The sequence below is a fragment of the Nipponia nippon genome, unplaced genomic scaffold, assembly GCF_047370975.1.
Source record: "Nipponia nippon isolate SJK-2023a ecotype South Korea unplaced genomic scaffold, ASM4737097v1 scaffold_27, whole genome shotgun sequence".
Classification (NCBI taxonomy): Eukaryota; Metazoa; Chordata; class Aves; order Pelecaniformes; family Threskiornithidae; genus Nipponia; species Nipponia nippon.
In genome coordinates this window covers 4,146,001-4,171,533 of record NW_028262344.1, presented here as the reverse complement: position 1 = coordinate 4,171,533, position 25,533 = coordinate 4,146,001, and the positions used below count along the sequence as shown (strand labels likewise).

Sequence of the window (25,533 nt, the reverse complement as noted above, 5' to 3'; positions counted from 1 at the left end):
CCCTGTGTGCAGCTGTCTGGGGCTGTGAGCACGCCCAGCACTTCCCAACTTAAATCTGTTCCTCCTCCATTCAGTTTAGATTTCCTCGGGGAAACACTATTATTTATGATGGAAGCTTTCCAGAAATTAAATTGCCCTGTTCCGGATCCTAACCTAGTGACTTTATTTATTTGGAATTGGCAATGATCTTAAAAAAAAAAAAAAAAAAAAAAAGGTTAAGGAACCGAGAAGGTTGTTTGTCTGGAAAGAAACTCATGCTTCGGCGCTGCCGACTAAATTCCCCTCTCTTACCAGATCTTTGCTACGATTTGAGGTGCGCTTGGGTGCAGGGTAACTGGAGTAACGAACCGGGCCCGGGGCTGGGAAGCCTTGGGCATGAAGGTGGCCGTGGCTCTTCCTTGGCGGGGGTGAGGTGCACACCCAGGTGGTCGCGCTTGGGAAGGCGCTGAGCCGCTCTGCAGGACGCCCTGACCTGCCTTAGCTGCCAAGTGGGACGATGTCTACGTTCATAGGAGAAGATGATCCAGGTTTTAAAGGGCTTTGGAGATTAGACGAAGGTCACCCTGTTTCTCACGCTGCCGATTATTCCTGGTACGTTGGAGCCTGGAGGACGTGGGAGACGTGCTGAGCGGTGCCTGTCCTGGAGAAAGGAGGTGAAACCTCCGCGTCGTTTCCCCGTGCTGTGATTTTGGGGGTGGTGGGTCGTGCACGCAGCATCTTCGCTGCCCCGTGCCTTGGGCAGGAATCGAGGAGCAAACAGCGATGGCTTCTTGTGCATCCGAGCTTCCGAAGCACCCAGCTTCTCTGGGGTGACATCTTCCCCAGCAGCATCTTGCGAGTCTAGGAGGAAAATCAAGCAAAGTCAGGGTGGCAGACGGGAGAGAAACACCAGCAGCTTGTGGTTTGTGCAAGGGTGAAGCTCTGCCCCGAGCCCTGCTGGTGCGGTACCCCACCGCTGGGATGGGGACACCTCAATGGGACCCCATCCCCGCTCACGATGGTCTTGCCAGGACCCTGCGACCACCGCAGGCTGCCAAAGAAGTCGAGTGAAGGAAGGTCTCACGGGGGCGAGAGGCTGCTGGGAGGCAGAGCACCCCGTGTCGGCCTGGTTTGTCTCTAATTATCACTGACACCCCAGGGCAGATGCTGCTGGCGAGGAGAAGGAGTCTGGGTGAGGTCCTCCCCGTGCCAAGGGGCACGTCGGTGGCTCGTGAGGAGGTTGTGAAAGACCCCTGTGAGCCAAAATAACATTATCTGTCTGGCTCACAGCTAAGAAATGGGGCTGGGCCGTCTGTGCTGGGTTGATAGCGGGCAGCTAAATGGGAGGTGTCCCACCCTGGGGCTGGGGTGGAGGTGGGCTCCAGACGCTGGGTCCCTCTTACAGCTGGAAGAGGAGGGAGAACGTGGAGGTGAGCTGGGGCAGCAGCCACCTTCCCTGCGCCCGTAACCGAGCCTGGGTACGTGGGTGGCAATTTTCAGCAAGCGAAAGCAAACAGAAAGAGGAGTGGAGCGTTTGACTTCCTGCTGCTGGAATGGTAAGGAGGCGCTGGTAAACAGCTGGCACTGGGAAACCTCCACGTTTCCGTATCCATATCCTTTCCTCAAACCTGCCTGGTCTCCCAGCTGGCGGGCGCTCGCTCTCTGCTCCCGATTAATGGGAAGGAGCTGAAAGCACCAGGAGAAATCAGGAGGAGGTTTTACCCATCTGTCCTGGTTTCAGCTGGGATAAAGTTAATTTTCTTCTGAGTAGCTGGTATAGTGCTGTGGTTTGGATTTAGGAGGAGAATAACGTTGATAACACACTGATGCTTTGGTTGTTGAGTAGAGTTTGCATCAGTCAAGGACTTTTCAGCTTCCCATGCTCAGCCCGGTGCACAAGGAGCTGGAGGGGGCATGGCCAGGCCAGCTGGCCCAGACTGGCCACAGGGCTAGTCCGTACCCTATGGCCTCATGCCCAGTCTAGAAACTGGGGGAAGAAGAAGGAAGGGGGGGACACGTTTGGCGTGATGGCGTTTGTCTTCCCAAGTCACCGTTAGGCGTGATGGAGCCCTGCTTTCCTGGAGATGGCTGAGCACCTGCCTGCCCATGGGAAGGAGGGAATGAATTCCTTGCTTTGCTTGCGTGCATGGCTTTTGCTTTCCCTGTTAAACTCTCCGTTTTCTCACGTCTACTCTTCCAGTTCTCTCCCCCGTCCCACCGGGGGGGAGCGAGCGAGCGAGCAGCTGTCTGGGGCTTAGTTGCTGGCTGGGGTTAAACCACGCCTGTCCTTTTTGGCGCCCAGTGTGGGGCACGAAGGGTTTGAGATAACGACAGATTCGACTGGAATGCGCTAGATCGAATTTCTAGCTGTTATTGCTGTTTAGCTGTTCATCGGCAGGCTCCTGTGCTGGCCACGGGGCTCGCTTGCTTTACTGTATGTTAGAGTCTAGTGCTCGTCAGTGGCTGCTTTTTGCTTTTGCTGCTTGCTGTAGTGCTGAACTGCTGACCATCTTACTCCGCCGTGCCTGGGAACGTTTTGATAACAGCAATGGCCATGCGCCTGGGCTGGCAGATGGCCGGGGCATCGCTGCTGGTTCTGTGCTGCTGTACTGGACAGGCTGGGACTCCGGTGGAGCTCCAGGCTGGAACACCGGCGAGGATGCCCCTCCCCAGGGAATAAAGCATCTCTCCTGGAGCACGCTCGCCGGGCTTCCCTCCATCCTCCGACCTCGCCGCAGCAAGCAGAGCAACCGGGGACTTGGCTGCCAAATTTCCAGCAGAGCTGGAGCATCCCAAGCCTGAAACGCAGGCAGCCAAAACCACAGCAGAGCTGTTTTGTTCAGTCCAGGGTCCGAGCGGCTGCATCCGTGAGCGAGGTCATGCTGGGGCGGATGGCTATTACTTGCCCACAAAATGCCCATTTCCTATAGCGTAGCCCTATAAAAAAAAAATTCATGCTTGATTTCTGATGACCTTATGTTACGTGCCTACAGACAGGTGAGCTAACTGGGTGGAGTTTTCCTCTGACTTCGCAGGGCTTGCAGCTGCCCTTTAATTAATTTTAAGTGAAGTTAATTGAAACAGGGCATAGTTTGGGAGCTGGCAGTCTGTCCGCCTCTCCGTTTCCCTTCCCTGCTCCGGCCAGGCTGCGGAAACGTGCACGGTGCTAATGGATGGGTCAGGGAGGAGTTTTTCCATGCCTTTCCAGGGAAAGATGAGACACTGATGTCATTTGTAGGAGCTGGGCATCTTCATAGCCTCAGCATAAGGGTAGAAGCGATTGCCAGGTGCAGGAGGGGTGGATTTCTGGCCACAGCACCCACTTGTGTCACACGGCGTTGTTTGCTGAGCAGCTCTCGGCACCATAAGCCTTTGTAGGGGTGATCTCAGCAGCGAAGAAATGACTGGGCAGTGGATTCCTGCCAGGCATCCTTCACGTAGGAAGAGGCCCTGGGGGTCAAGGTCGAAGCACGTTGCTGCTGTGGTGTAGGAAGGGCTCCGCAGCTGGAAAACCTCCGGCACTGACCTCCTGACTCACGGCCCGGGCAGGGAAGGTTGTCGAGTTTGGGTCCTGCTCCTGTCGCAACCTGTTTGGGTGTCCGTGGGTGAATGAGCGGAGAAGATGCTGCGGAGCATCGGGAGCTCCTCAGCATTCGGCATTCCCAAATTGGCACCCGACTGGGCAAGGGGATGCTGCGAGGAGGGCGCGGGGTGGCGTTTGGTGAGCTCTTTGGAGAGCGGCCCCGCGTGCTCAGGAGGAGGTGCAAGAACGGTGGTGGGCGTTATCGGCATGCCCGGAGATAAGCTATTGCGGCACTGCCGGCGGTGCCGTGTCGGCAACGTGCTGGCACAGCTGTGTCCTGCCCTTCGGGGTGGGTCATGACCTACTCCTGCTTCTTGCATCAGCCCCAGCAGACATGAAGGGGCTGAATGCTGTCCTGAATGTGTCACGGGGGTTGTGCCCGTGTCCCCAACCCTCCAGCTGACTTTTGGGCTTTGTCTCCACCTTTCAGATCGACAAGTACCTCTACCACATGCGGCTCTCGGAGGAGACCCTCCAGGAGGTGTCCCAGCGTTTCAGGAAGGAGATGGAGAAGGGGCTGGGAGCGGACACCAACCCCACCGCCTCGGTGAAGATGCTGCCCGCCTTCGTGAGATCCACCCCGGATGGGACAGGTACCGTGGGACGGGAGATGCTCCCTCCCGGCAGAGCAGAGGGAGAGCGCGGTGGGGAGGTCTCGGTAGGTGCCGACACGTTGCAGGAGGGAGGGCTGGGGCCACCCATCCTCACGGTGCTGGCAAAACAGGCATGGCACCCATGGCACCTTCACTCCTGGTCCTTGGGGCTCCATCCTGCTTCTGCTGAGCAAGGTTTAGTGTGGGGACGGGTCTCGTTCCCCCCTCTGTGCTGGGACTGGTGCGGCTCCCAGTTCCTGCTGGTGGGAGGGAATGTGGAAACCAGCCCTCGCGTGCCCTTCCTGGCAGGACGGAGACAGTCACGGGTCCGGCTCATCAGATTTCATTAGCGCTGAAGCGGGCAGCGATGCCAGCTGCTGTCTGAATGCCACGAGGGCCACGGGAGGAGAAGGGGGATCTCCAGGCTCGGCTTCTCGCAGTACGGCCTTTCTGCCTGCTTCCCGTGCCAGCAGGGGCCAGGCTGCCGGCAGCACGCTCCCAGCTGGGCACATCCCTGTTTCAGGCTCCAGCTTGCTCCTCTCAACCCAGAAAACTGCTTCCTTGAGCATCCGTATGGGAAATTTCCTCGTGCCTCCCTCTCCTAACTTGGTGTTTTGGGAAGGAGCTTTGTTGCGGTCCCTGCAGCGTCACCCCTTGCCCGCCGGCGTGCAGCGGGATGCAGATGCTTCCACGACCTGCCGAGTCTCCCGGTGCTCGAAGCCGGTGGAGCGGTCCTGGCTGCTGAAGGGCAGGGAGGGACAGAGAGCCCTGAGCAGCCGGAGCTGCCCTGGCTCTGCATCGGCGCTGGCAGCAGCCCGGGGAAAGTCCCTGGGCCGGTCGGTCCCGTTGGCTGAAGCTGCTCAGAGTTGGGGTTGCTCCAGCGTCAGGACCCTTACGGGGGTCCTTGCAAAACCTCGGCGGCAGAGATTGCTGATGGCCAGCAGGAAAGGTGGATAAAGGGGAAGGGAGCTGATGGAAAGACCCATCTACCCTTCCCTCCCCATCCCCGGCTCTTTTACCACCGCTGTATTTTCATACCTGGCTTCTGGAGGTGAGCAGGTCCCAGGAGATGCTGTGGCTGGAGTCTCAAGCGACCTGGCCTTGGCGAGTGGCGACTGGGCAGACTGGAGTTTCCTCTCCTGAGCCAGTGCGAGTCTGCCGGTTGAGTGATGGTGTTAAATAGGGTGTACCCGAGGGGCAGCCCTGCTCAAAGAACCAAAAAAAAAAACCATCGCTGCTGGCTGTCTGCTCTCTTGAGGCAAGGACAAAGGGGATGAGCTGAAGGTCTGCACCACCGGCCGGCGATAATGTCCTTATATATAAGGATATATATGTCCTATATATATTGTCCTTATATATAAGGATAAATGTCCTTATATCTAGTCTGAATCTCCCCTCTTTTAGTTTAAAACCATTACCCCTTGTCCTATCGCTACAGGCCCTACTAAAAAGTCTGTCCCCATCTTTCTTATCAGCCCCCTTTAAGTACTGAGGCATCCCTGCACCCAGAGCCATCCTGCCTGCTGCACCCCACGTGCTTGGCCCTCCCCGGTGCACGTACACCCAAAAGCTGGACCTGGCTGCCTGCCCTGGGATTGAGATTTCAATCTACTTAAATATTTGAGAATATTTTTAATTATAGGGGTAGCTGGAATGTCGCCCCTGGGCATGGGAACTATTGCAGCCAAAGGTGCTGGGTGCTGGCGGAGCGTGTGTCAGAGCTCCCAAGAGGCAGGAGCAGAGCTCTCGGCACCCTGGCCCGTGCTGGGGAGAAGGCGCAATCCCTCTCCTTGCCCTAGCGAGAGCGAGCCCTGGCTTCCTTCACTGTATCCTCCCGATCTGCAGCTTCTCCGGTGTCCCAGCTGGCGTTTCTCACCCAAAGCAAGCTCAGCACGTGGGGAAAAGTGGCATGGCAGCATGGAAAATGTTATGCAAAAGGGATGCTGGGGCAGTCACGGGGCTGCAGCTGCCCAGCGACTGGAAAGCAGGAGGTTTTCGAGCAAGTCCCAGGGAGCCAAGAGCCTGGGATTCCTTGTATGGCTCCAGCTGGATCCAGGCCGTGAGCAGCATCAGCGTCTCTGCTGTTGGGTTTTGGAGGGGGGACTGGAAGGTGGCACATTGTGGCCGTGGGGGTGAGCCGAGGCCAGCCCGAGGGGCTCGCTGCCAGCCCCCCTGGCACATCACTTCGCAAAGAGACAGTGTGACAACGGCTCGGGGAGAGCTCAAAGTCCAGGGGGTGCGTCCTTCCTTCTTCCACTGATGTTTTTTTTTAAGCTTCTGGGCAAGTCTGGCTTCGGTTGGGCACGAAGTCCTGCTCCCACCCGCTTCGGGTGTCAGCAGCTGCCTCCCACCCAAAAGATGGGGTGCCATGCCAGCTCCGGGGCTCTGCTCCTTCCTCCTCCAGAGCATCCCTGCCCTTCCTACCCCTCCTTGCTACAGCCCGAGTTGTCTCTGCTTTCGGATTACGCCCCGTCTAATGCGCAGCCGGGAGCTCCCCGGGATCCAGGCGGATGAGAGGTGCTTATAGAAATGCAAGGTCACATCTGCGGGTTGAAGGCAAAACACAGACCAGGCTCCCGACTGCTCCACCCTCCTCTGCACTTTGGAGGCTTTGCTGGTCCTGGTGCAGCGCGATAAGGGGGGGATTTCTGCTTCTGAGGCAGGATCTCTCCTGAAAGCAACTTTTCTTGTTTTGCTTGGCTCCAGCACCCACCACAGCGCCGGCTGCGCCGTGCTTGCAGCGAGGCGGTGGGCATCCTACCGCAGGCTGGTGGGGGAAAACAGACCCCAAGTAGGCTTCTCCTTGGAGCCCCAGTGACTCTGGGCCAGGGCTCTCCTTGTGTAGTGCAAACACCGCCTTCCTTCCTGCTCCTTTCCTGGTTTTTCCAGGCTTTGCCGGTGTCACCGTGTTTCCTCCTCCATGCTAACGTTGACACAAGGATCTTCTGGTGCATCCTCTGTTAAGCCCCGGCAGCTGATATCCCTGGCCTGGGGTGTTCAGGAGGATGCTGCAGGACTTTGGTGGTCAAATCCCTGGAAATTCAAAGAACGGTTCTCTGCAACACCCTTCCCTCGGCCGGTGGGCTCAGTTCCTGCCGAGAACCAACTGCTTCTGCAAGAAAACCAGCTCGCGTGGCCCATGGCCTTGAAAGGCTTTAAAGAAAATGCCATTTTCATGCCCAGAGCCCCTCGCCTGGCGATTTACCGCACTCCCCAGCAAGGAATCACATTGGGGAATCGCTGCCGGGCGACTCTCGCTGTGGTCAGTGTGAGTTGCTCTTTGCTGGACCCAATTCTGTCCAGAACAAGCCACCAGGTTAATCCCGGATCCTTTGTTGCTGCAAACCTGGTATTTCATGCCCAATACATCATAAGCTTTGCTGCTCTCCAGCGCTAATTCGGTGTTGATGCTGATGCGGGCACCGGTGCTTTTCTGTTCCCTTATCTGCTCAGAGCCTCAGCGTGCTGAAGGGAGGCGGGGTAGGGCTGGCGAGGGCGGCCGCGGGGGGAGATGCCAGGGTCCGCGCCCCCACCTCATCCTGCGTCTCCCTCGGGCAGGGCCTGGACCCGCTCCAGCTTTTCTCTTCCTCTTATTTTTTTTTATTAAGCTGATTCGACCAAGGATTCCTGCAAAACGGGATTGCGGTCGGTTGGAAGCCTTGAGGTTTGAGGTCTGGGGTGACTGACCTCCGAGGTGCTGGGGCACGGTCCTGCACACGATGCTCGGGTCCCCTTGGCCCCAGCCCGGCCAAGGCTGTATTTCTGAGGACAGCAGAGCTCCCTGCCCGCTTTGCCCCGTGCTTTCTTCCAGGAAGCGCAGGCATTTTTTAAAGGCCCTGAACACCCACCCTTAAGTGGTTTGCTGAGATTAAACAGACCCTTGAATCAGAGCTCCGTGTTTGCCCTCACTGTTTGGTTTGTGGGCTCAGCATCGCAGCTATCTTATCACGTAACGAAGGAGCCCTCACCGAAGGGAGGACCCAGATGTGGTATCAGCTGGCGGAGCCCATCATGCAGCCGTATTGCTTCAGCCGGGGAATTTTCCAAGGGAGATTTTGCTGCCTTTTTCCTCCTGCAAAGCTGATCCGCCTGGGAATCCACCCCTCAGCTTCAGCAGTCACCCCTCAAACCACTTGTACCTCTCCTGCGGCTGTTGAGCAGCTCGTGAGGGGGATTTTTGGTTGTTGGGCTGGGTCCTGCTGCTGCTTCATGCCGAGGGGCGGTGGGCGGCAGGTCTAAAGGGAAGCTGGTTTGATAAGGACCTGCGGGCCACCAGCCCCACAGGGGTGGAAATTTTGGCCGAAGTGCCGGGTGTGCGGAGAGCTGGGCAGGACGGGAGGACAGCCCCGTCCACGGCTCCTTGGCCTGTTTTGGGGATGGTCCTGGGTTCCATGTGTTATCTCCAGGGAGCTGAGCAACCTCTGACCCTCTTGGCTCCAGCACCCTTAGCCCTGGCATATTTATCAACCCCCTGAGGTATTTTTCACACTCTGCTAGTAAGCAGAACAGCATCTGTGCCGACAGCAAGGGAAGCAGGAGTACGGCTTGACCCGTGTTTGGGGCAGAACGCGATGCCAGCGGTGCCCAGCCAGGCATGGCATCCAGCTCTGCCCGTCCGTGGCTGAGGCTAAATCCCCGCGGTGGGCTTACCGGTGACACCAGGACAGCGAGGAGCTTCGCTGAGCGTTTTTCTGGTGCATTTTCAGCATCCCTGTAAAGAGACGTGGCCAAGGTGTGCCCTGTGGCTGGCAGACAGTCTGCAAAATGAGCTGCCAAACTGGTTTCAACCTCATCCCTGCAAAGGGTCAACGCGGGCATGAGGCGAGGAGGAGAAATGAATATTCAGGGTCTGACTGCCCCAGCGCATGAGCTCGGGCACTCTGGTGCTCTGCTGGCTCCCGTGCCGTTCTCCAGCCCTGCAAGCGCTGAATTGGACATCTCTTGGCTACGCTGCCTCGCTCAGAGCTGTGCCAAGGGTGTTATTCGAGGAGGAATGAGTTGCAAATCTCTGATGGGGTCCAGGTTTGGCGTGCTCCATGGTTAGCGGCTCTTGCAGGGGGTGTGTGCGTTGCTCCAGAGATGAAGCGAGTGTGGCCAGAGCCCGTGCAGGGACTCGATGAACTTCAGCTTTTGTTAAAATAATGGTGTAACTGCCTTGGCATCTCCTCGTCCTGCTGCCAGGTGATCTCGGGGTGTAACCTTAGCAGAGGGGACTGCTCTGCGGCCAGAGCATTGCAGCCTGCGCAGGGGAGCTTGGCGTGGGCTGGTACCACCGAGAGCCGGGACCCGATCTGCCCTGCCTCACCCTGGGGTGATGTGCTGACCCCCTGGGGTCATGCACGGACCCCCTAGCGCTCCCCCCAGTCTCCATCCCCAGCGGCAAGGCTGTTGAATGCCGCTCAAGACCTCTGAGCCCCTCTTATTCCTCATCTTCTCATTTCCTTGGAGCGCAAGGACTGCTTTTAATAGACCTTTTCAGCAGCAGAGGGACTTTATAAAGCTCCTCTCAGCCCAGGCTCCGAGTCCGTCACCGTCCGCAGTTCCCTCGCCCCGAGTCCTCGGAGGGTCAGCTCCAGGAAAGACGCCAGGACAGATGGACGCCCCGCAGGCTTGGACAGCGAGCTGCCTTTTCAGCTGGAGTCACTGGAGATGCTGGCTGGCCTGGTGTCATTTGAATACTAATAAACCACACTTTTTGTTTCAACTGTAGCCCCTTTGTAAAAGCCTCGGCGGGCACAATGCGGCCCCCGGGCGCTGTAATCTGCCCGGGGGAGCCAGCACAGCACATTTAATGCATTCAGAAATCAAACAGTGCTGATAGAGGGCTTTCCCCCAGCCCTCTCCCCACACTGCTAGGTATTTAAAACAGCCAGCTTGGCGCTTTTCCCGCATCCCGGGTCTCAGCTGGTCCGAAATTCAGCGAGCTGCCTTGGTGCCTGGTACAATAAAAAACAAACAGGAGGTGAAACCTGCTGGGCTCAGCCCTTGGGTCTCGGGGAGCAGGACCCGGGGCTCCTCTCGGCCAACACAAAGGGAGAAACTCTGCTTCCCACATCTGCCCCGGGAAGGCAGCAATGAGGCCCCGAAGGTCTTTTGGATTTTTTTTCCTCCCCGGTTTCCTGCTTACACCTTTCAATCTTGCCTTCGGCCAGAAGCCACATGCCAGGAGCGCACGGGATTCCTGGGGCAGGGCAGGTTGTCCTGGGCCAGGCAGCCAAGCCTGAACACGAGGGGTTTTTCCCCTATAGCAAATGCTTCGCCAAACTCTAGCGTTTCGACAGCTGGCTAGCAGGGTTTGAACCGCTTGGGCTGGAGATTTAGGAGCTTTCGCCAGCATCCTGCGTCAATAGGGTCAGGACCGGGTCTGCCGCCTCCTTCCTTATGGCACCTGAGGCTGGAGCTGCTCTTCCCTGGGAGCTCTGCGTGTTTGGGCTCAGGCTGGTCTGGATGGGGCCGGTGGGGTCTGTCCTCGTGCCGGCAGACGCACTCCTCGCTCGTCCACCGCCTCTGCGCTCCCTACCCAGGGCATCGGGATACGTCTCAAAGATATTGCTCTGATCCCCATCGGCTGTGGGGGTGCCGGGGTGGAGAGGAGCAGCAGGAAATACGGCCGCAGCTCTGATAAAATAAAAAAAAAAATAAATATATATATAATAATGAATGAAATAATGAAAAAATATATAAAAAAAATCATACCTTACCCTCATATTTGTGAGGCGGCTGCTTACTTCCTCGCTTGCTCCAGGGCTGTCCTGCGCGGGCGCTGATGCTGCTGAAAGGGACCCGCTGAGGTAAATGGCTGTTCTTGTCTGGGCTCCCGCAGAGGATGGGGACTTCTTGGCGCTGGACCTCGGTGGCACCAATTTCCGCGTGCTGAGAGTGAAGGTGTCCGACAACGGCCTGCAGAAGGTCGAAATGGAGAATCAGATCTACGCCATCCCCGAGGAACTCATGCGAGGCAGCGGGGTGCAGGTGGGTTCAGCCCCTCACCCCCCCATCCCCGCTCTCCTGGCACCCCCCTGACTGCAGGGCTTCCCCACCGAGGGGAGCCACCCCCCTTGGGGCAGTTCTCCGGCCTGAAGGGAGGGCTGGTGTCACCCCAAGACCCCGAGCTGTGTCATGGCATTGGAGCAGCATCCTATTGCTGCCTTGCCCAGCAGGATCCGGGTAGATCCTTGCCTTCCTTTGCCCGGAGCTATTAATTCCTGACACCAAGTAGCCATGATGGGTGAGGACCACGGCGATGTCATGTGGGTGACAGACCACCGGTCCCTCAAGCGGGCAGGGATGCAGGCGCTGCTCTGGTCCATTGTCTCGGTCGGGGCAGCTGGGTGAGGCTCTTTGCCTTTTTTTCAGCTCTTTGACCACATCGCTGAGTGCTTGGGCAACTTCATGGAGAAGCTGAAAATCAAAGACAAGAAACTTCCCCTTGGGTTCACCTTCTCCTTCCCGTGTCACCAGACCAAGCTGGATGAGGTGAGTGAAGGTCTCGCCTCCTCGTGAGGGTTGTGACTGCGCCTGGGATGCAGTGGGATGAGGGCAATAGCTGTCCCACACCAGTTTAGCTTGTGCTTTTAATTAGGCTCGTTGGGTTTGGGTAGCATGTAAGGTCCTGGTGCTGCTGGGAGCAAAGGATGTGTCTCAGAGCTTGCAGGGGTCTAGGAGGTGATGTTTAACACGGCTGGTCGCTCCGTGCTTCCACTCTGCATGGATGCCTCTGTGGAAAGCAGCATTTTTGCTTCTGCAGACAGAGGCCAAGGAGAGCGGCTGCGGCGGGGAGAGCAGCTCCGGCCGCCCGCAGCCAAAGGCGGCCCAGACGTGCCAAGCATCACATCCCCTGTCATGCAGCCAGTGCAGGGAGAAGGGGGGTCACCCGCCCCGGCTGCTCGCCATGCTCCGGGCAGCCGGGAATCGATGGCTGTCAGCTCCGCTCAGCTGTGCCGGCTCTCCGCCGGGAGCTGGTGACCTCGCTGGGAGACTAAACATCTCGGCAAGCAGAGCCCAGCCGAGGCACGTGGCCCCTCTCCTGCCACCCACGGCCTCTGCTGGGCTCTTGCTCTTGGGGGGGGGGCTGGTGCTTTCCTTGCCCTTATCTCACCCGGCTTCCCGGGCAGGATCGGAAAGGAGGGCGGCTCCATGGCGTGCTGGCGATCCAGCACGTCCTCCCCAGGCGGGAACGCGGCGGCACTTTGTACCAGGGATGGGGCAAGTCGCGCTCTCATGCCTGAGCGGTTCAGCAGAAGTAACGAGGGAGAAGATTAACGCTTTCCTTGTGGTAGTAGTGAGGGCTGTTAAAAAAAAAAAAAAAAAAGAAGAAGCTGGGAGAGGAAGCATCCGTCCCAGGTGACCTTGTCCGGTTTGCTTCTCTCCGTGCCTCAGTTTCCCCTTCTGTAAGGCAGGGCGAGCGTTTGCCTCGCTAAGGCATCTGGGGCTGTAGGGTTGGAGATTTTGAATGCAATCGAGTCCTTTCCCTTCCCCCAAGGCTCAGCGCAGCCTGCGGCCGGGCGACTGCGATGGCTCTGCGGGGTGGGGACACACCCTGTGCCTCCGGCTGCAGGGGACGGCGAGACCCCGTCCCACAGGGTCTGGGTCAAGGAGCTCTCTGTACGCCCGGGAACAGGTTTGGCTCCAGGGCTCCATAAAACCCAGTCACGGGAATCACGTTCCCTCCTGCTGGCAGGAGCAACGAGCGACTCGCATGCTATTTCATGTCCATAAACTTTATCTGCGCAGAGATGCAGAAATCATTGCTGATAGCGCAGCTCGGAAGCCGATAACAGGGAGGGACTCACCTGCGGTGCTGTGTGTCCGTCCAGCCTTGCCTCGCACCGGGGAGCCCTGGAGACACATGGCTTGGTGGGTCTGTCCTCCGAGCGTTCCTTCTTGCTGTTTCTCCGTAGAGCATCCTCATTACGTGGACGAAGGGATTCAAATGCAGCAGCGTGGAGGGGAAGGATGTGGTGTCGATGCTGCGCAAGTCCATCAAGAAAAGAGGGGTAAGAGGCTGGGCAGGTCTGTCACCTCCGGGGGCGGTGGGACAGGGGCACGCGGCTCCCCGGGAGAGGATACTTAAGGCTCCGCACCTTGGCTCCCCCGTGACAGCAGAGATGTTTCGATCTCTTTTGGCCACACTGACTCAACCTCTCTCCTCTCCACCATCTCAGGACTTTGACATTGACATCGTGGCCGTGGTGAACGACACCGTTGGGACCATGATGGCCTGCGGCTACGACGATCATAACTGTGAAGTTGGCCTCATTGTTGGTAAGCTGCAGCGAGGGGGAGAACTGGGGTCCATCTCTCCATGAACTCCAGAAGGAGATCACGTTTCTTGCAGGTTTCAGGGTCTTTTTAGGGAAAAAGAAAGGTGATAGCGATGTTAGAAAACCAGCATTGCCCAGCGTCTGGTTTCTTCCATCTTCGCTTTCTATGGAGCATTTGGCTGTTGCTAATTGTGGGGAATAAGGGAAAGGCAGCATCCTCTCTCACCACATCCCCGTGCTTGGTTCAGGTACCGGTACCAACGCCTGTTACATGGAGGAGATGAGGCACATTGACCTGGTGGAAGGGGACGAAGGTCGGATGTGCATCAACATGGAGTGGGGGGCCTTTGGTGATGACGGTGTGCTCAACGACATCCGGACGGAGTTCGACCGCGAGATAGACATGGGCTCGCTCAACCCTGGCAAACAATTGTAAGCAGATTCTTGGCTTTGGCTCAGGTTCGGGGTTTGCTCGGCATTGTCCGTCCTCCTGTTGCGCTGGTGTTAGCGGGACCGAAGAGGTCATCCTAGTTAATTAGGTCACCGCGTCCTCCGCCGTGCCAGCTACGCCAATGCAAATAGGGGCTGTATCACAGATTTGGGTTGCTACGCCCAACTGAACCACTCAACACCCGCTTCCCTCGGGAGCCTTTCACTTGGATGAGTTGATTTCCGTTTCTTTCCCCTGCCAATGAAGTTATCTGCCAGCCAAGGCAACACCACCACCTAATGTCCACATCCAAATCCAAGGATTTCCCATTCCCCAGGTGGCTTCTGGCAGCACGGGTGGGATTTGGGGGGGGTCTCTGCAAACTGACAGACCCCCTTCAGGTAGCCATAAGCTCTCCTTGCAGAACGATGGTTATGTCAACATGGCTTTATTTTCTCAGTGATGGGATAAACTACTCTGGAAAGAGATTACCTAGATTGCCTTTGGGCCTGGAAGGCTGCCAAGTGTTTTTAAGGTCAGCCTGTGGCCACCTCACGGCACACGCAGCCAAACACGCACCTTCCCGTCGGCAGGTTTGAGAAGATGATCAGCGGGATGTACATGGGAGAGCTGGTCAGACTCATCCTGGTGAAGATGGCCAAGGAAGGGCTCTTGTTTGGAGGAAATCTCACACCAGATCTGCTCACTACCGGCCACTTTGAGACCAGATACGTCTCTGCTATTGAGAAGTAAGTAGGATCCAGATGGTTTCCTGGGGTGCCAGCCCATCTCCTGACATCTGTGCTGGGGGAAAACAGGACCCATCACAGGGCTATCCACTGAGCAAACCAGGACACTTCACAGTGCAAAAGTTGGATTTCCAGGCATGAATCCTTTTTTGTTCTGTGATGTGCAGGGAGAAAGAAGGGCTGCAGAAAGCCCACGAGATCCTCACCAAGCTGGGCCTGGAGCCATCTCATGAAGACTGTGTGGCCACCCACCGCATCTGCCAGATCGTCTCCACCCGCTCGGCCAACCTGTGTGGGGCCACCCTGGCAGCCGTGCTGCGACGCATCAAGGAGAACAAGGGGGTGGACCGGCTGCGGTCCACGGTCGGCGTGGATGGCTCTGTCTACAAGAAGCATCCTCAGTGAGTCCGTGGGGATAGGCACGGCTGGTGGGGAGAGAGGGCGAAAGAGCAGAAATCTGTTCCTGCCAGCAGTGGATAAAGCTTGGCGCAAGCAGAGCACCTCCAAATATTCCCCTGTGCACCTCCGTTTGGATCCCAAAGGGGCCCCAGTCATTTGCAACCCTACAGGGTCACATCACCCATGGTGGCATACTCAGGTCCTCTTTCCTCCTCCGTAGCTTTGCCCGGCGCCTCCATAAGACGGTGCGGAAGCTGCTGCCGGACTGCGAGATCCGCTTCGTGAGGTCAGAAGATGGAAGCGGCAAAGGGGCAGCCATGGTGACGGCGGTGGCCTACAGACTGGCCGCCCAGCACAAGGCACGGCAGAAGATTTTGGAGGCGCTCAAGCTGAGCCACGAGCAGCTGCTGGAGGTGAAGCAACGGATGAGGATAGAGATGGAGAACGGTCTGGGCAAGGAGACGCACGCAGAAGCAACGGTGAAAATGCTGCCCACCTACGTGTGCTCAACTCCAGATGGGACAGGTGACGTACCATGTGTATAAGCCCACGTATGTCCTGCGTAGGGCAAAGAGCCAACATTGCTGCTCCCAGCATCTGCACCACGTAGGGAAGGGCTGGGACCTTTGCCATGGCCAGTTCCTCTTTGTGGTGGGAGTGGTGCAAAGCTTTTTAACCTCCAGTATGGTACTGGGAAAAGCGGCCGAGCCTCCGGGACGTTCTGCACTTGACTTAACACAAAGCCTGGCTTTCACTGCGGTTTTCACCGCCGCAGGTTTCTCACCACCATTGTCCTGGGTTGTGCTCCCAGTTCTGTCGGTGGCTTGTGCATGCACCTGCCCCTTGGCTTGAAGCCCTGTGATCACCCTGAGTCTGGAGCAAACCTCTCCATCCATCACCTTCCTGCTCTCCATTCCCAGCCGCGTCTTGGTTCCTGGTCCTCTCCCAGGAAGAGGGCAGATTCAGATCAGCTTTGTGCCACGTTCGCGATGCCCCTTGTTGGGATCTCTCCCCTAACGATTCTCTCTTGGGTTTCAGAAAAAGGAGATTTCCTCGCCCTGGATCTGGGAGGCACCAATTTCCGTGTGCTGCTGGTGCGCGTGAGGAACGGGATGAGGCGTGGCGTCGAGATGCACAACAAGATCTACTCCATCCCAGTGGAGATCATGCAGGGGACGGGCGAGGAGGTGAGGATGGGCAGCTGGAGGTGGAAAACCGGGGCGTCTTCCCCGGGGCGGCAGGAGAAGCGGCAGGCAGTAGTGCTGCTGACCACAGGAGCGGTTTTTGCCTTGCTCTGCTTTCCAGGGTGCAAAACCAGGAGGGTGGAGAAGGCTGGTGCCCTCCTGCCTTTAGAGCAGCGAGTTCTCCCCAAGGCTCTGCTGTTCGAAATGTGCTTTAGGAAGCTTGAAACTTTTTTAGGTTAGAAATCCTGTTATTCCCAGACATCACTGAACCTCCCTGAATCCCACACACTCCACGAGGGCAGATAAGCATCATCTCTGTTTCCCAGATAGAGAAACCACAGCACAGGCAGTAAGAGACATCCCCAGAGTCTTATTTGCAGATGGAAAGAGTTTTGCAAAGCCCTCCAGGCAGTGCTCGGGGACCGGGAGTATTGCTAGCAGGAGGCGAGGCAGACAGGCTCTGGGGATACCATGCAGAGGGACGGGATTCCCGTGACACCCCTGGTCACCTCCCTGCTACCCCCTCCATCCCTTCTGGGTGCAGTACGGGACCTGCAAGGTGGAGGTGTCGCAGTGATGTGACCACACTGTCGGTGGGGAAGAGGATGAAAAAGGAGCGGTTTGGGGCTTGCTCACCTCACACGGCGCCACTGAGCAGCACGCCCGTCTCTTCAAAGCCCCGTTGGGGACACGTCTCCAGTAGGTCAGGCAGGCTGGCGTCCAGCTGAGTTTTTTGCTGTGATGGTAACTTCTCCTTTTGGCTTTGTGCACGCAGCTCTTCGACCACATCGTCCACTGCATCTCCGACTTCCTGGAATACATGGGAATGAAGGGTGTATCGCTCCCACTCGGATTCACATTCTCCTTCCCTTGCCAGCAGAACAGCCTGGATGAGGTAACCCCAGCCCGCCTGGTAGCGTGCAGGTCTGGTACCCAGGGCTGGCTGAAAAGCCACAGCACCCTGGCGACCCCACGTACCAGCATCAGTGCCCACGCAGCAGGGCAGGCAGGGACCCGAGAGAGGGGGGAGGCAGGAGCTCGGAGCTGCCAGTGCTTCTGAAAAGCCCCCTTGCTGCATCAAAGCAAACGCAGATCCTTTGAGCTCTAGAGACAACCCAGCTGAGGCATCCTCCGCACGTGAGGGTCTGACCTCCACGTGCCGGGCAGTGCCCACCGAGAGCTGGTGATTTACCGCAGGGTGTTTCCACAACAGGCAATTCTCCTGCAGTGGACAAAAGGTTTCAAGGCGACGGGCTGTGAAGGAGAAGATGTGGTGAACCTGCTGAAGGAGGCAATTCACAGGAGAGAGGTGAGTGTCCACGTAGCTGCGAGAAGCCGGCTGCTTGCTCCCACACCCCAGCTGTCTTTGGCATCTTTAATTGGTCTGTAAGGCAAATTAATGGGCTGAGCGCAGGGCTAATGAGTGTCTGAACTTTAACAACCACTCTTAGTCAAGACTAGAGGTTGGATTTTCAGACCCCGGAGCTAAGAGCTGGCTTCTGGCCAGGGCTGGAGCAGGCTTGTCTTGCTGCGAGCTGGGGAGACGCCATGCTCCTTTCCTCAGTGCAGACCACCCAAAGCTCCTGCCCGGGGGGCCGTTTCTGGCGGGGCTGTCCCAGCGTGCCAGCTCCTCTGCAGTCGTGTCTTCAGGTTTGAGCGTCCACCTGCAGACACATGGGGCTGCAGGAGGTACGTGGGTGCCCGGAGGACTCCCATGCTCAGCAGATGGGTCCTTTCCCAGTCACGGGTGCAGACGTAGCAAGCTCTGTCCTGCAGGAATAACCCATGCAACCCCATCCCTCTGCAGGAATTCGACCTGGACGTGGTCGCGGTGGTAAATGACACAGTTGGCACCATGATGACCTGCGGGTACGAAGATCCATATTGCGAAATTGGGCTGATAGTCGGTGAGGACTGCAACTTTCTTCTGACGTTCCTCCACCCGCGGTCCCAAACCTGCCCCCGTGGGGTGCTCCTGGCTGCAGGAGGTGTCCGAGGGCTTTCATCTTGCGTACATGCCCCGCTTCTCCGATGGCCCTATTGAAAGTTGCTTCTCTCTGCAGGTACAGGCAGCAACGCCTGTTACATGGAGGAGATGAGGAACGTGGAGCTGGTGGAAGGGGAGGAGGGCAGGATGTGCGTCAATATGGAGTGGGGGGCATTTGGTGACAACGGGTGCTTGGATGACATACGGACAGAGTTTGACATGGCGGTGGATGAGCTGTCTCTCAACCCTGGGAAGCAAAGGTGCGTGGTGGCTTTGGGGGGCTGGGGAGGGACCCCCGATGAGGCTGGGTGTCTGCAGTCCTGATCCCGATCCAGACCCAGCGTCCCTTCTTGTCCTGATGTCCCACCTTGCCCTCTCCTTCCCAGGTTTGAGAAGATGATCAGCGGGATGTACCTGGGGGAGATCGTCCGAAACATCCTGATGGATTTCACCAAGCGAGGGCTGCTCTTCCGAGGACGGATCTCGGAGAGGCTGAAGACCAGAGGGATCTTTGAGACCAAGTTCCTCTCCCAGATAGAAAGGTGAGGTCCAACAGGCTGGGCGAGCACCAACTCTGGCCTTACAGCTGTAGATCAGAGCAGAGATGTAGTTTGGGGAAAGTGTTCCCAGGGCTTGTGGGACAAGTCCCAAGCACTCAGTCTGGAGCCAGGGTGGCAGGGTGGTGCAATGCAGATAAGTCAGCAAAATCCATGGGGTTCTGACAGTGCTGGTGTGGAGAGACAAGGAAACTGCCCAGGGCTGGCAACACGGACGCCTCTTTATCCTCTGTCCTGGACAGAGAGGGGCCACAGGTTCAATAGCTGCCATGCTCCAGGTCATGGCTTTGTCCTGAAATAGCCTCACCGATGAGGATGTGACATCAAAGCCACATCTCGGTCTGAAAGCTGAGGTTAGAGGGGAGCTGTAGAGTCCCTCCGGCCAGTGTCACCCACGCTGCAAGTCCCTGGGCTCTGCAGGACGTAGATAAGGAAGGGGAAGCCACGCATCCCAAGTTGCTCCATCTCCTAATGCTGCCTGGCCCTCGTGTCCTCCCCAGCGACTGCCTGGCTCTGCTCCAAGTCCGCTCCATCCTCCAGCATCTCGGCCTGGAGACCACGTGCGACGACAGCATCATCGTGAAGGAGGTGTGCACGGTGGTGGCCCGGCGGGCAGCTCAGCTCTGCGGGGCTGGCATGGCAGCTGTGGTGGACAAGATCCGGGAGAACCGCGGGCTGGACTTCCTCAAGGTCACAGTCGGCGTGGACGGCACGCTCTACAAGCTGCACCCTCAGTGAGTTGCTTGGTGGTGTGCCGTGGACGGGTGGCTGTCGTCCAAGGAGGCTCACGCTGGTGCATCTGCCCATCTCGGGTAGATGGGGTGCTGAGGGCGGAAGCGTAGCAGGGCAGTCGGAGAGGAGGTATTTCAGGGTCTCAAGGGCTGCCAGTACCTCACTGATCAAAGCAAGAAGCAGCTGCTCCCTAAAGGACGGGGAGCCAGCAGAGATAACGCAGCAGGGACCCCACACCAGCCAGGGCCCATCCCATGGTACCTGAGGCCAGGTTGACCCAGTGAAGGTGACCAGGTTTGACCAGGAGTTGAGATCATCGAGCAAAGCCAAGGTGATGAGGCAGGTCTAAACCAAGAAGTCAGACCGTGGTCTGGATCAAGATGGTCCATGGCCAAGCAGAAATACATGAATTGTTTCATTTAGGTTGGGAAAGCCCTTTAAGGTCATTGAGTCCAACCGTTAACCCAGCACTGCCAAGCCCACCACTAAACCATGTCCCTGAGCACATCTCCCCGGCTTTTAAATCCCTCCAGGGGTGGGGACTCAGCCCCTGCCCTGGGCAGCCTGGGCCAGGGCCTGACAGCCCTTTGGGGGAAGAAGTTTTTCCCAATATCCAACCCAAACCTGCCCTGGCGCAGCTTGAGGCCATTCCCTCTCGTCCCATCGCTTGTTCCTGGGGAGAAGAGACCGACCCCCCTGGCTCCAGCCTCCTGACTATGCCTGAGCTGAAGGCTGGTGCTCCTTAGGGCACTGCAGCTCAGACAAGGACTAAAGGCACAGAGCTGGGCTTAAATAGGGCTTGGGGGGCCGTGGGTAGAGAGAGGGCTCTGAAGATCCCCCCAGGTGAGGCTGGTCAGGGCTATTAAGGTTTATTAGTGCTCACTGGGCTTGGTGGGACTAGAGAAGGGGCTAGATTAGATTAGATTAGATTAGATTAGATTAGATTAGATTAGAGGATGGAGAACGTGTTGTGCTAACTGTGAACTTGGGCTGAAGCGTGGAGGCTTACGCTTTCCAGTGCCTCCTCCCTGGCAGCTTTCTCTCCATCCACCTTTCTCCTCTGTCTGTGGCGCTGCCTGGGGTGCCCCTGACGGCAGCTGTGGTGGTCGGTGTGTACTGGTTTGTTCCCTGTGGGGCCAGCACCTTCAGCCCAAGGGAAGGTAAACCCGCGTCTCTTCCTTCCTCCCCTGTGCCCCGCAGCTTCTCCACCGTCATGCGCGAAACCGTGAAGCAGTTGTCTCCAAAGTGCGAAGTGACCTTCCTCCAGTCGGAAGACGGCAGCGGCAAGGGCGCGGCGCTCATCACGGCGGTGGCCTGCCGGATCCGGGAGGCCGGCCAGCGGTAGAAGGAAGGAGGTTTGCCGAAGAGCTTGGTTTCAGCAACACAGGACGTTTCCCCACCCCGTCCCCCCTCCCTGCACGCACACACACACACACACACACACACGGCCCCCCCGTGCAAGCAGACTCTTAGCTTTACTTGTTCTCTTGAGATGCCACCAGCGAGTGGGACTGGAGATGCTGTGTGCTTTGTGTAAAGAGTTGTCTTAGGAGTTTTATTGCTTGCTATAAAACCGCGTATCAAGTAAAGCTAAAAGTGTCTTTTGGCTGTCTACCTACATTTCCAGTTAGAGCTGGACCTGTTCCACTTGCAGCCGACGTCAAACACCAGCTCTCCTCCCCACGCCTCCTAGCCGCTCTCACGTCTTCCCTAACAGCAGGCAGGATAATGCTAGAATAATTAAGACACTGCATCGTCACTTTACGGTAACTGGTACCTATTTATTTATGTCGTAGCCGTAGCGTGTCCGTGCTGTAGAAAGCAAACCTCTTTAAGATTGGGCTAAAGACCTCCATTAGGCTTTTACCCTGATCAAGGCTGTGTTATTTCCATGAAAGTCATGGTAACTCTTAAAGCACAGGGTGCAGAACTTCAGCCGGCGCGTTCCGGGTCTGCACTGGGAGATACCAAGTATCTCTGTTGGTCAGCAATGTTAAAGAACCTGCTGGAGCCACGTTGGAGGCGCCCCTTTGACTGCTCCAGCAGAGCACGTGCCTGGAAATAATTGGGGACTCAGGGTCTAATCCCATTTCCCGACCTCTCACCCGCACCCTAAATAGAGTGTAGGAACGTGGCATGTACGTAGGGTTGTGTTACACCCCCTGGAAACCACTAGCACCCTTCCCCGGCGCATCTGCGGGTGCGAGGAGCCACCGCCCAGCCGGGCCGCTCTCTTCCCTCAAATGCGCACCCCGAGTGGCGTGGCCGTGCGTCTGCGTGGCCGTGCGTCTGCGCTCGGCGTGGCGAGTTTGGTTTGCTTTTTGTCTGTGAAATAGTTCTGCGTCTTCAGTCTCTTAGGTGACACCTGGATTTATACACTGTATATTTATGCTTCGGGAGATCTTACGTCTTTTAATGTACATAGTTTCGGTGGGGTTATATTGATTAGGTTTGACTTCACCTTTTAATGTCCTCTAAGAGTGGTACAGAGTGCTTATTTTCTTTTTTTTTCTTGTGTTATTTTTTTAATTTAAATTTTTCCTGGGGTAGACTGGAGAGAGGGACCCAAATTCCTGAGGATGGTTGTACAAGAGGTTTGGGCCTTCTGAGTTTGTCACCAGACCAAAAGGGAGACCAGCAGGCCGGGGACGCGGCGCACGGGGAGCGGCGGGGCGCCCGGTGAAGCTTGCCGCAGCAGGCTGGCCGTCCCCTAAGGAGAGGCTTTATGTCGCCCCCCGCCCTCCCCAGCCCGCTGCGCTCCCGTCGCTTCCCAGCCCATCGCAGCGCGTGGCAAAACGGCCCCGGGCTCCGCAGGGCCCCGCGTCCCAGCCCGGAGCCCTCACGCCACCGTCCCGGACCGACGGACGCTCGGCACGGGCACAGGCGGGCTCGCAGCGAGGCGCCGGCCAGGGCAACCTCAATCCCTTCGATGGGGTTGGCGGCAGTAACTGGTGTCGCCTCATTGCCATTCGGCGCCCTCAGGGCTGCCCGCGAGCGCTGCCGGGGACGCGTGTGCCCGTAGCGTCGCTCCGTGTGCCACGGGGAAAGGCGGCGATTCGTTTTTGCCAAGAGAGAAGGCTCCGGGTGAACTCAAGGCTGCGGTTCTCTGCCCGAGCGAGCAGAGGCGCGCAGACGGGGGCGGGTATGTTTGTGTAAATATTTAGCGGAAGATAATGAAATTATAGTGATGTATAAACAAAATAATCATTAATAATTCCCACAAACAGACCTTCAGTTCGGAGGATAGAGTTTTTGTCTATTTTTGTGTATATTTTTATACTGCTTGGGGGAACCTCATTACCAAAAGTCTCTCTTCTATGTTGGGGGTCAAGCTCAATAGCACAATTTTAAAGCAAAATTATTCTTTGGGCATTTTAAATGCTTATTTTTTTATAAGCCTCAAGACAATTATAACAAGTAAAATCTGACTGTGTATAGAAATGATGTAAGAAACCAAGTTTAGTGGAAATTTTAGAAGATGCTAAATAAATTTTTGAAAGATGACACAGAAATCCTCTACTCTGGCACCAAGCAGTTGTGTGTGATTCTTTCCCGAGAAGACCGGCATTTTGCCTACGGAAAAATGAAACCAGGAACGTTTTTACCTGCTGCACCGTGCAGCAGGTTGCGTTAGCGGCTGTATTTTTAAGCTCTTATCCAGCTGTACCCCTTTTGAAATACGTAGCGTCTTCATCAGTTAGCGAGCTAAATTCTATACAAGCGTAGTTTTGGGGGGAGAGTGGGAAAGACTAGGACGCTGGGGCAGCCCCGACCTCCCGGCTCTGCGGCGGCGGGAAGGGCGAGCCCGGAGCTCGGCTTTCTCTGCTCCCGAGCAGGGGACGGCAGGGCAGCAGGAGCTGGCTGGCGCGGCGGCGGCGGCTGTTGGTCTGGCCCGCAGCCCCTGGTCTGGGGCGGGCAACGCGAGGGAGCCACGCGCCGACGCTCGAGGACACGGATGTAAACGCTCTGCGCGGTCAGGGAGGGATTCCGGCTGGCGTGGTCGGAGGGACACCCGCCCGGGCATCCGCGAGGCACCCGTACAGCCCAAAAGCTTTTGCTTGCCCTTTGCTTTGACTCGGAACAAAGCAGGGTCTGAAACGTTCCCCGTTAAAAAGCGGTACTGGAAGCGTTACCCGCGCTAACCCGTGACCGCAGGTACGCCCTTGGCCCCAAGAAAGGTTTTTATTAAACCCTGGGAGAAGTTTGCGCTCCTTTTTGCCTCAAAGGGGATGAGCGCCAGAGATGTTCGCTGTACAGTCTGATTGTGACTTCAGCGGGACTGTAACCTCGCACCAGAACGTCGCCGTGGGGCGTTAGGTGAACGTGTTTGAAATGAAGAAGGGAAGATTAAATGGTGACTATTGGTATGAAGGGAAGATCAAACCTGTTACGCATAGGGAGAGACGCAGACTGATCCACCTGACTTGCTCCCTCTGCCTCTTTCCTCCGGGAAGCAGCACTGCTTTGTGGGTTGAGGACGGCTTTTGTTTTGCTTGGTTGTTCCCGTTAGGATGCATTTTCTTTGCACTCCCGGTGTCGTGCTGGCACGTCCTCCGGCCACGCCGGCAGCAGAACAGGGTCTTCGCTGTCAGCTGCTGCGCTGGAGACACTGACCTTTCCTCCCTGGCACTTCTCCTTGGTACTTTGGACAGGATTTTATTGTTCCTGCTTTTTCTAAATAGATATATATCTATACAAGCAGCAAATTATTGAGCCTTGCAAGAGGAATTTGCCTCTTCCCTTCTTGGAGGCAAAGGGCGCCTGGGAAGAAGCATCATATTCAGTCACCCGAGATGCGTGAGGAGCCCGAGACACGCAGATCTCTGGCCTGGAAGCAGCTCGGAGGTAGCCTGACCCGCGAGAGCGTGGGGCCCCCGTGCCGCCCCGGCTCCCATCAGGCAATCCAGAGATACGAGAGTGAAAAGGCCCAGGGCGCGGGAGGGGAGCGGGGACCCGTGTAAAACGGTGACGAAACCCACAAGTCCCCACGCAACGGGTGGCGAGGGGCAAAACAGCAGCCAAACGACCTGGGACCCCGCCTCGCCGCAGTCCCCGCCCGCAGACAGAGGGGAAAACACCGGCTTTCCACAGATCGTTTTGCTTGCTCTGGCAGAAGAGCGGTCGCTGAGGCAAAAGAGGCGACTCCTGGTCCTGAGGCAGTCGGGAGTAAGAAAGAGTCAAGTCATTTACCCTGAGCCTGGAGTCTTTCTGGCCTGAAGCAAAGAAAATGCATCTTGATGTGGGTGTTGGCTCCGCGCGGGGCAGGGGGAGTTAAATAAAGCCAAAGACTGTTCAGCTGCTAGCAGAAATGAGCGACTGTAGATTCACCTGATGTTGTTGTTTTGTGTTTACAGTATTTATTTTTAGAAATCGACTGCGATTATATTATATACCAGCCTCCTTATTTTTGTACTTTTCCTACCGTTTGCCTGAGTGTGGTAGCGTGCTTCTCAGCTCCCCTTTGCCGCGATTGCTGCTCCGAGTCAGCGACAAATAAAGAGAGAAAAAAAACCCAACCACCCATTTTCTGGGGTAAGTTGTGACGTGTTTGGGTTTCTGTGCTCCTCTCACTCCTGCACCGAGCCACTCCTTAGCAATCCCTTAGGAAGGGCACCCGCACCACCGGCCCCATCCCGAATCCCCGATCCTGGCCCCTGGGAACAAGGACCAAAGCTGGGAAGGGATCTCTTGGCACTGACAGTCCCTCCACAACCAGGAGGGCGAGGGAGGGCACGGGAGGGCACAGGTGGGGCCAGGACACGCACAGGTCAAGGGAAGGCGTCGTTAACGTCTGGGGAAAAAAAAAGTATCAAGATGAGTTTCATGCCAGCGCTTGCTCCACATCCCACATCCTCAGCACGCTGCAGGGTGGCGTTTGCATGCAGCAGTGGCTTGTCCGGGGCGAGCAGGGGCTGGGGGTGGCCCTGGGAGCCAGCGGGGGCAAGGGCAGAGCAGGATCTGGACCCAAACGGGAGGTGCTCAGCCCTCGGCACGAAGCGGGAGCCCTGCGGCAGCTCAACCCACCACCAAAGCTTAGATTTCAACCCTGGCATTACATAAACCCCAGGTATTTTCAC

General features: G+C 57.0%; 1 protein-coding gene across 2 annotated transcripts in view; it reads left to right on the top strand.

Annotated features, from left to right (window-relative positions):
- Positions 1-23,082, top strand: part of LOC104017587 (hexokinase-2) — a 28,784-nt gene extending 5,702 nt beyond the window's left edge. Inside the window, exons 1-18 of one of the 2 annotated variants that reach the window (XM_087762762.1) lie at positions 1,381-1,535; positions 3,993-4,155; positions 10,979-11,127; positions 11,512-11,631; positions 13,056-13,151; positions 13,320-13,419; positions 13,667-13,850; positions 14,442-14,597; positions 14,765-14,998; positions 15,217-15,521; positions 16,035-16,183; positions 16,956-17,075; positions 17,394-17,489; positions 17,988-18,087; positions 18,244-18,427; positions 18,554-18,709; positions 19,225-19,458; positions 20,657-23,082. In XM_087762762.1, coding sequence (XP_087618888.1) covers positions 1,533-1,535; positions 3,993-4,155; positions 10,979-11,127; positions 11,512-11,631; positions 13,056-13,151; positions 13,320-13,419; positions 13,667-13,850; positions 14,442-14,597; positions 14,765-14,998; positions 15,217-15,521; positions 16,035-16,183; positions 16,956-17,075; positions 17,394-17,489; positions 17,988-18,087; positions 18,244-18,427; positions 18,554-18,709; positions 19,225-19,458; positions 20,657-20,801 — 2,694 coding nt within the window. In that variant the 5' untranslated portion in view covers positions 1,381-1,532 and the 3' untranslated portion in view covers positions 20,802-23,082. Of the gene's footprint in view, positions 1-1,380; positions 1,536-3,992; positions 4,156-10,978; positions 11,128-11,511; positions 11,632-13,055; positions 13,152-13,319; positions 13,420-13,666; positions 13,851-14,441; positions 14,598-14,764; positions 14,999-15,216; positions 15,522-16,034; positions 16,184-16,955; positions 17,076-17,393; positions 17,490-17,987; positions 18,088-18,243; positions 18,428-18,553; positions 18,710-19,224; positions 19,459-20,656 lie in introns of those variants that run through there. The other variant, XM_087762761.1, reaches the window with a different exon arrangement.
- Positions 23,083-25,533: the final 2,451 nt, after the last annotated feature.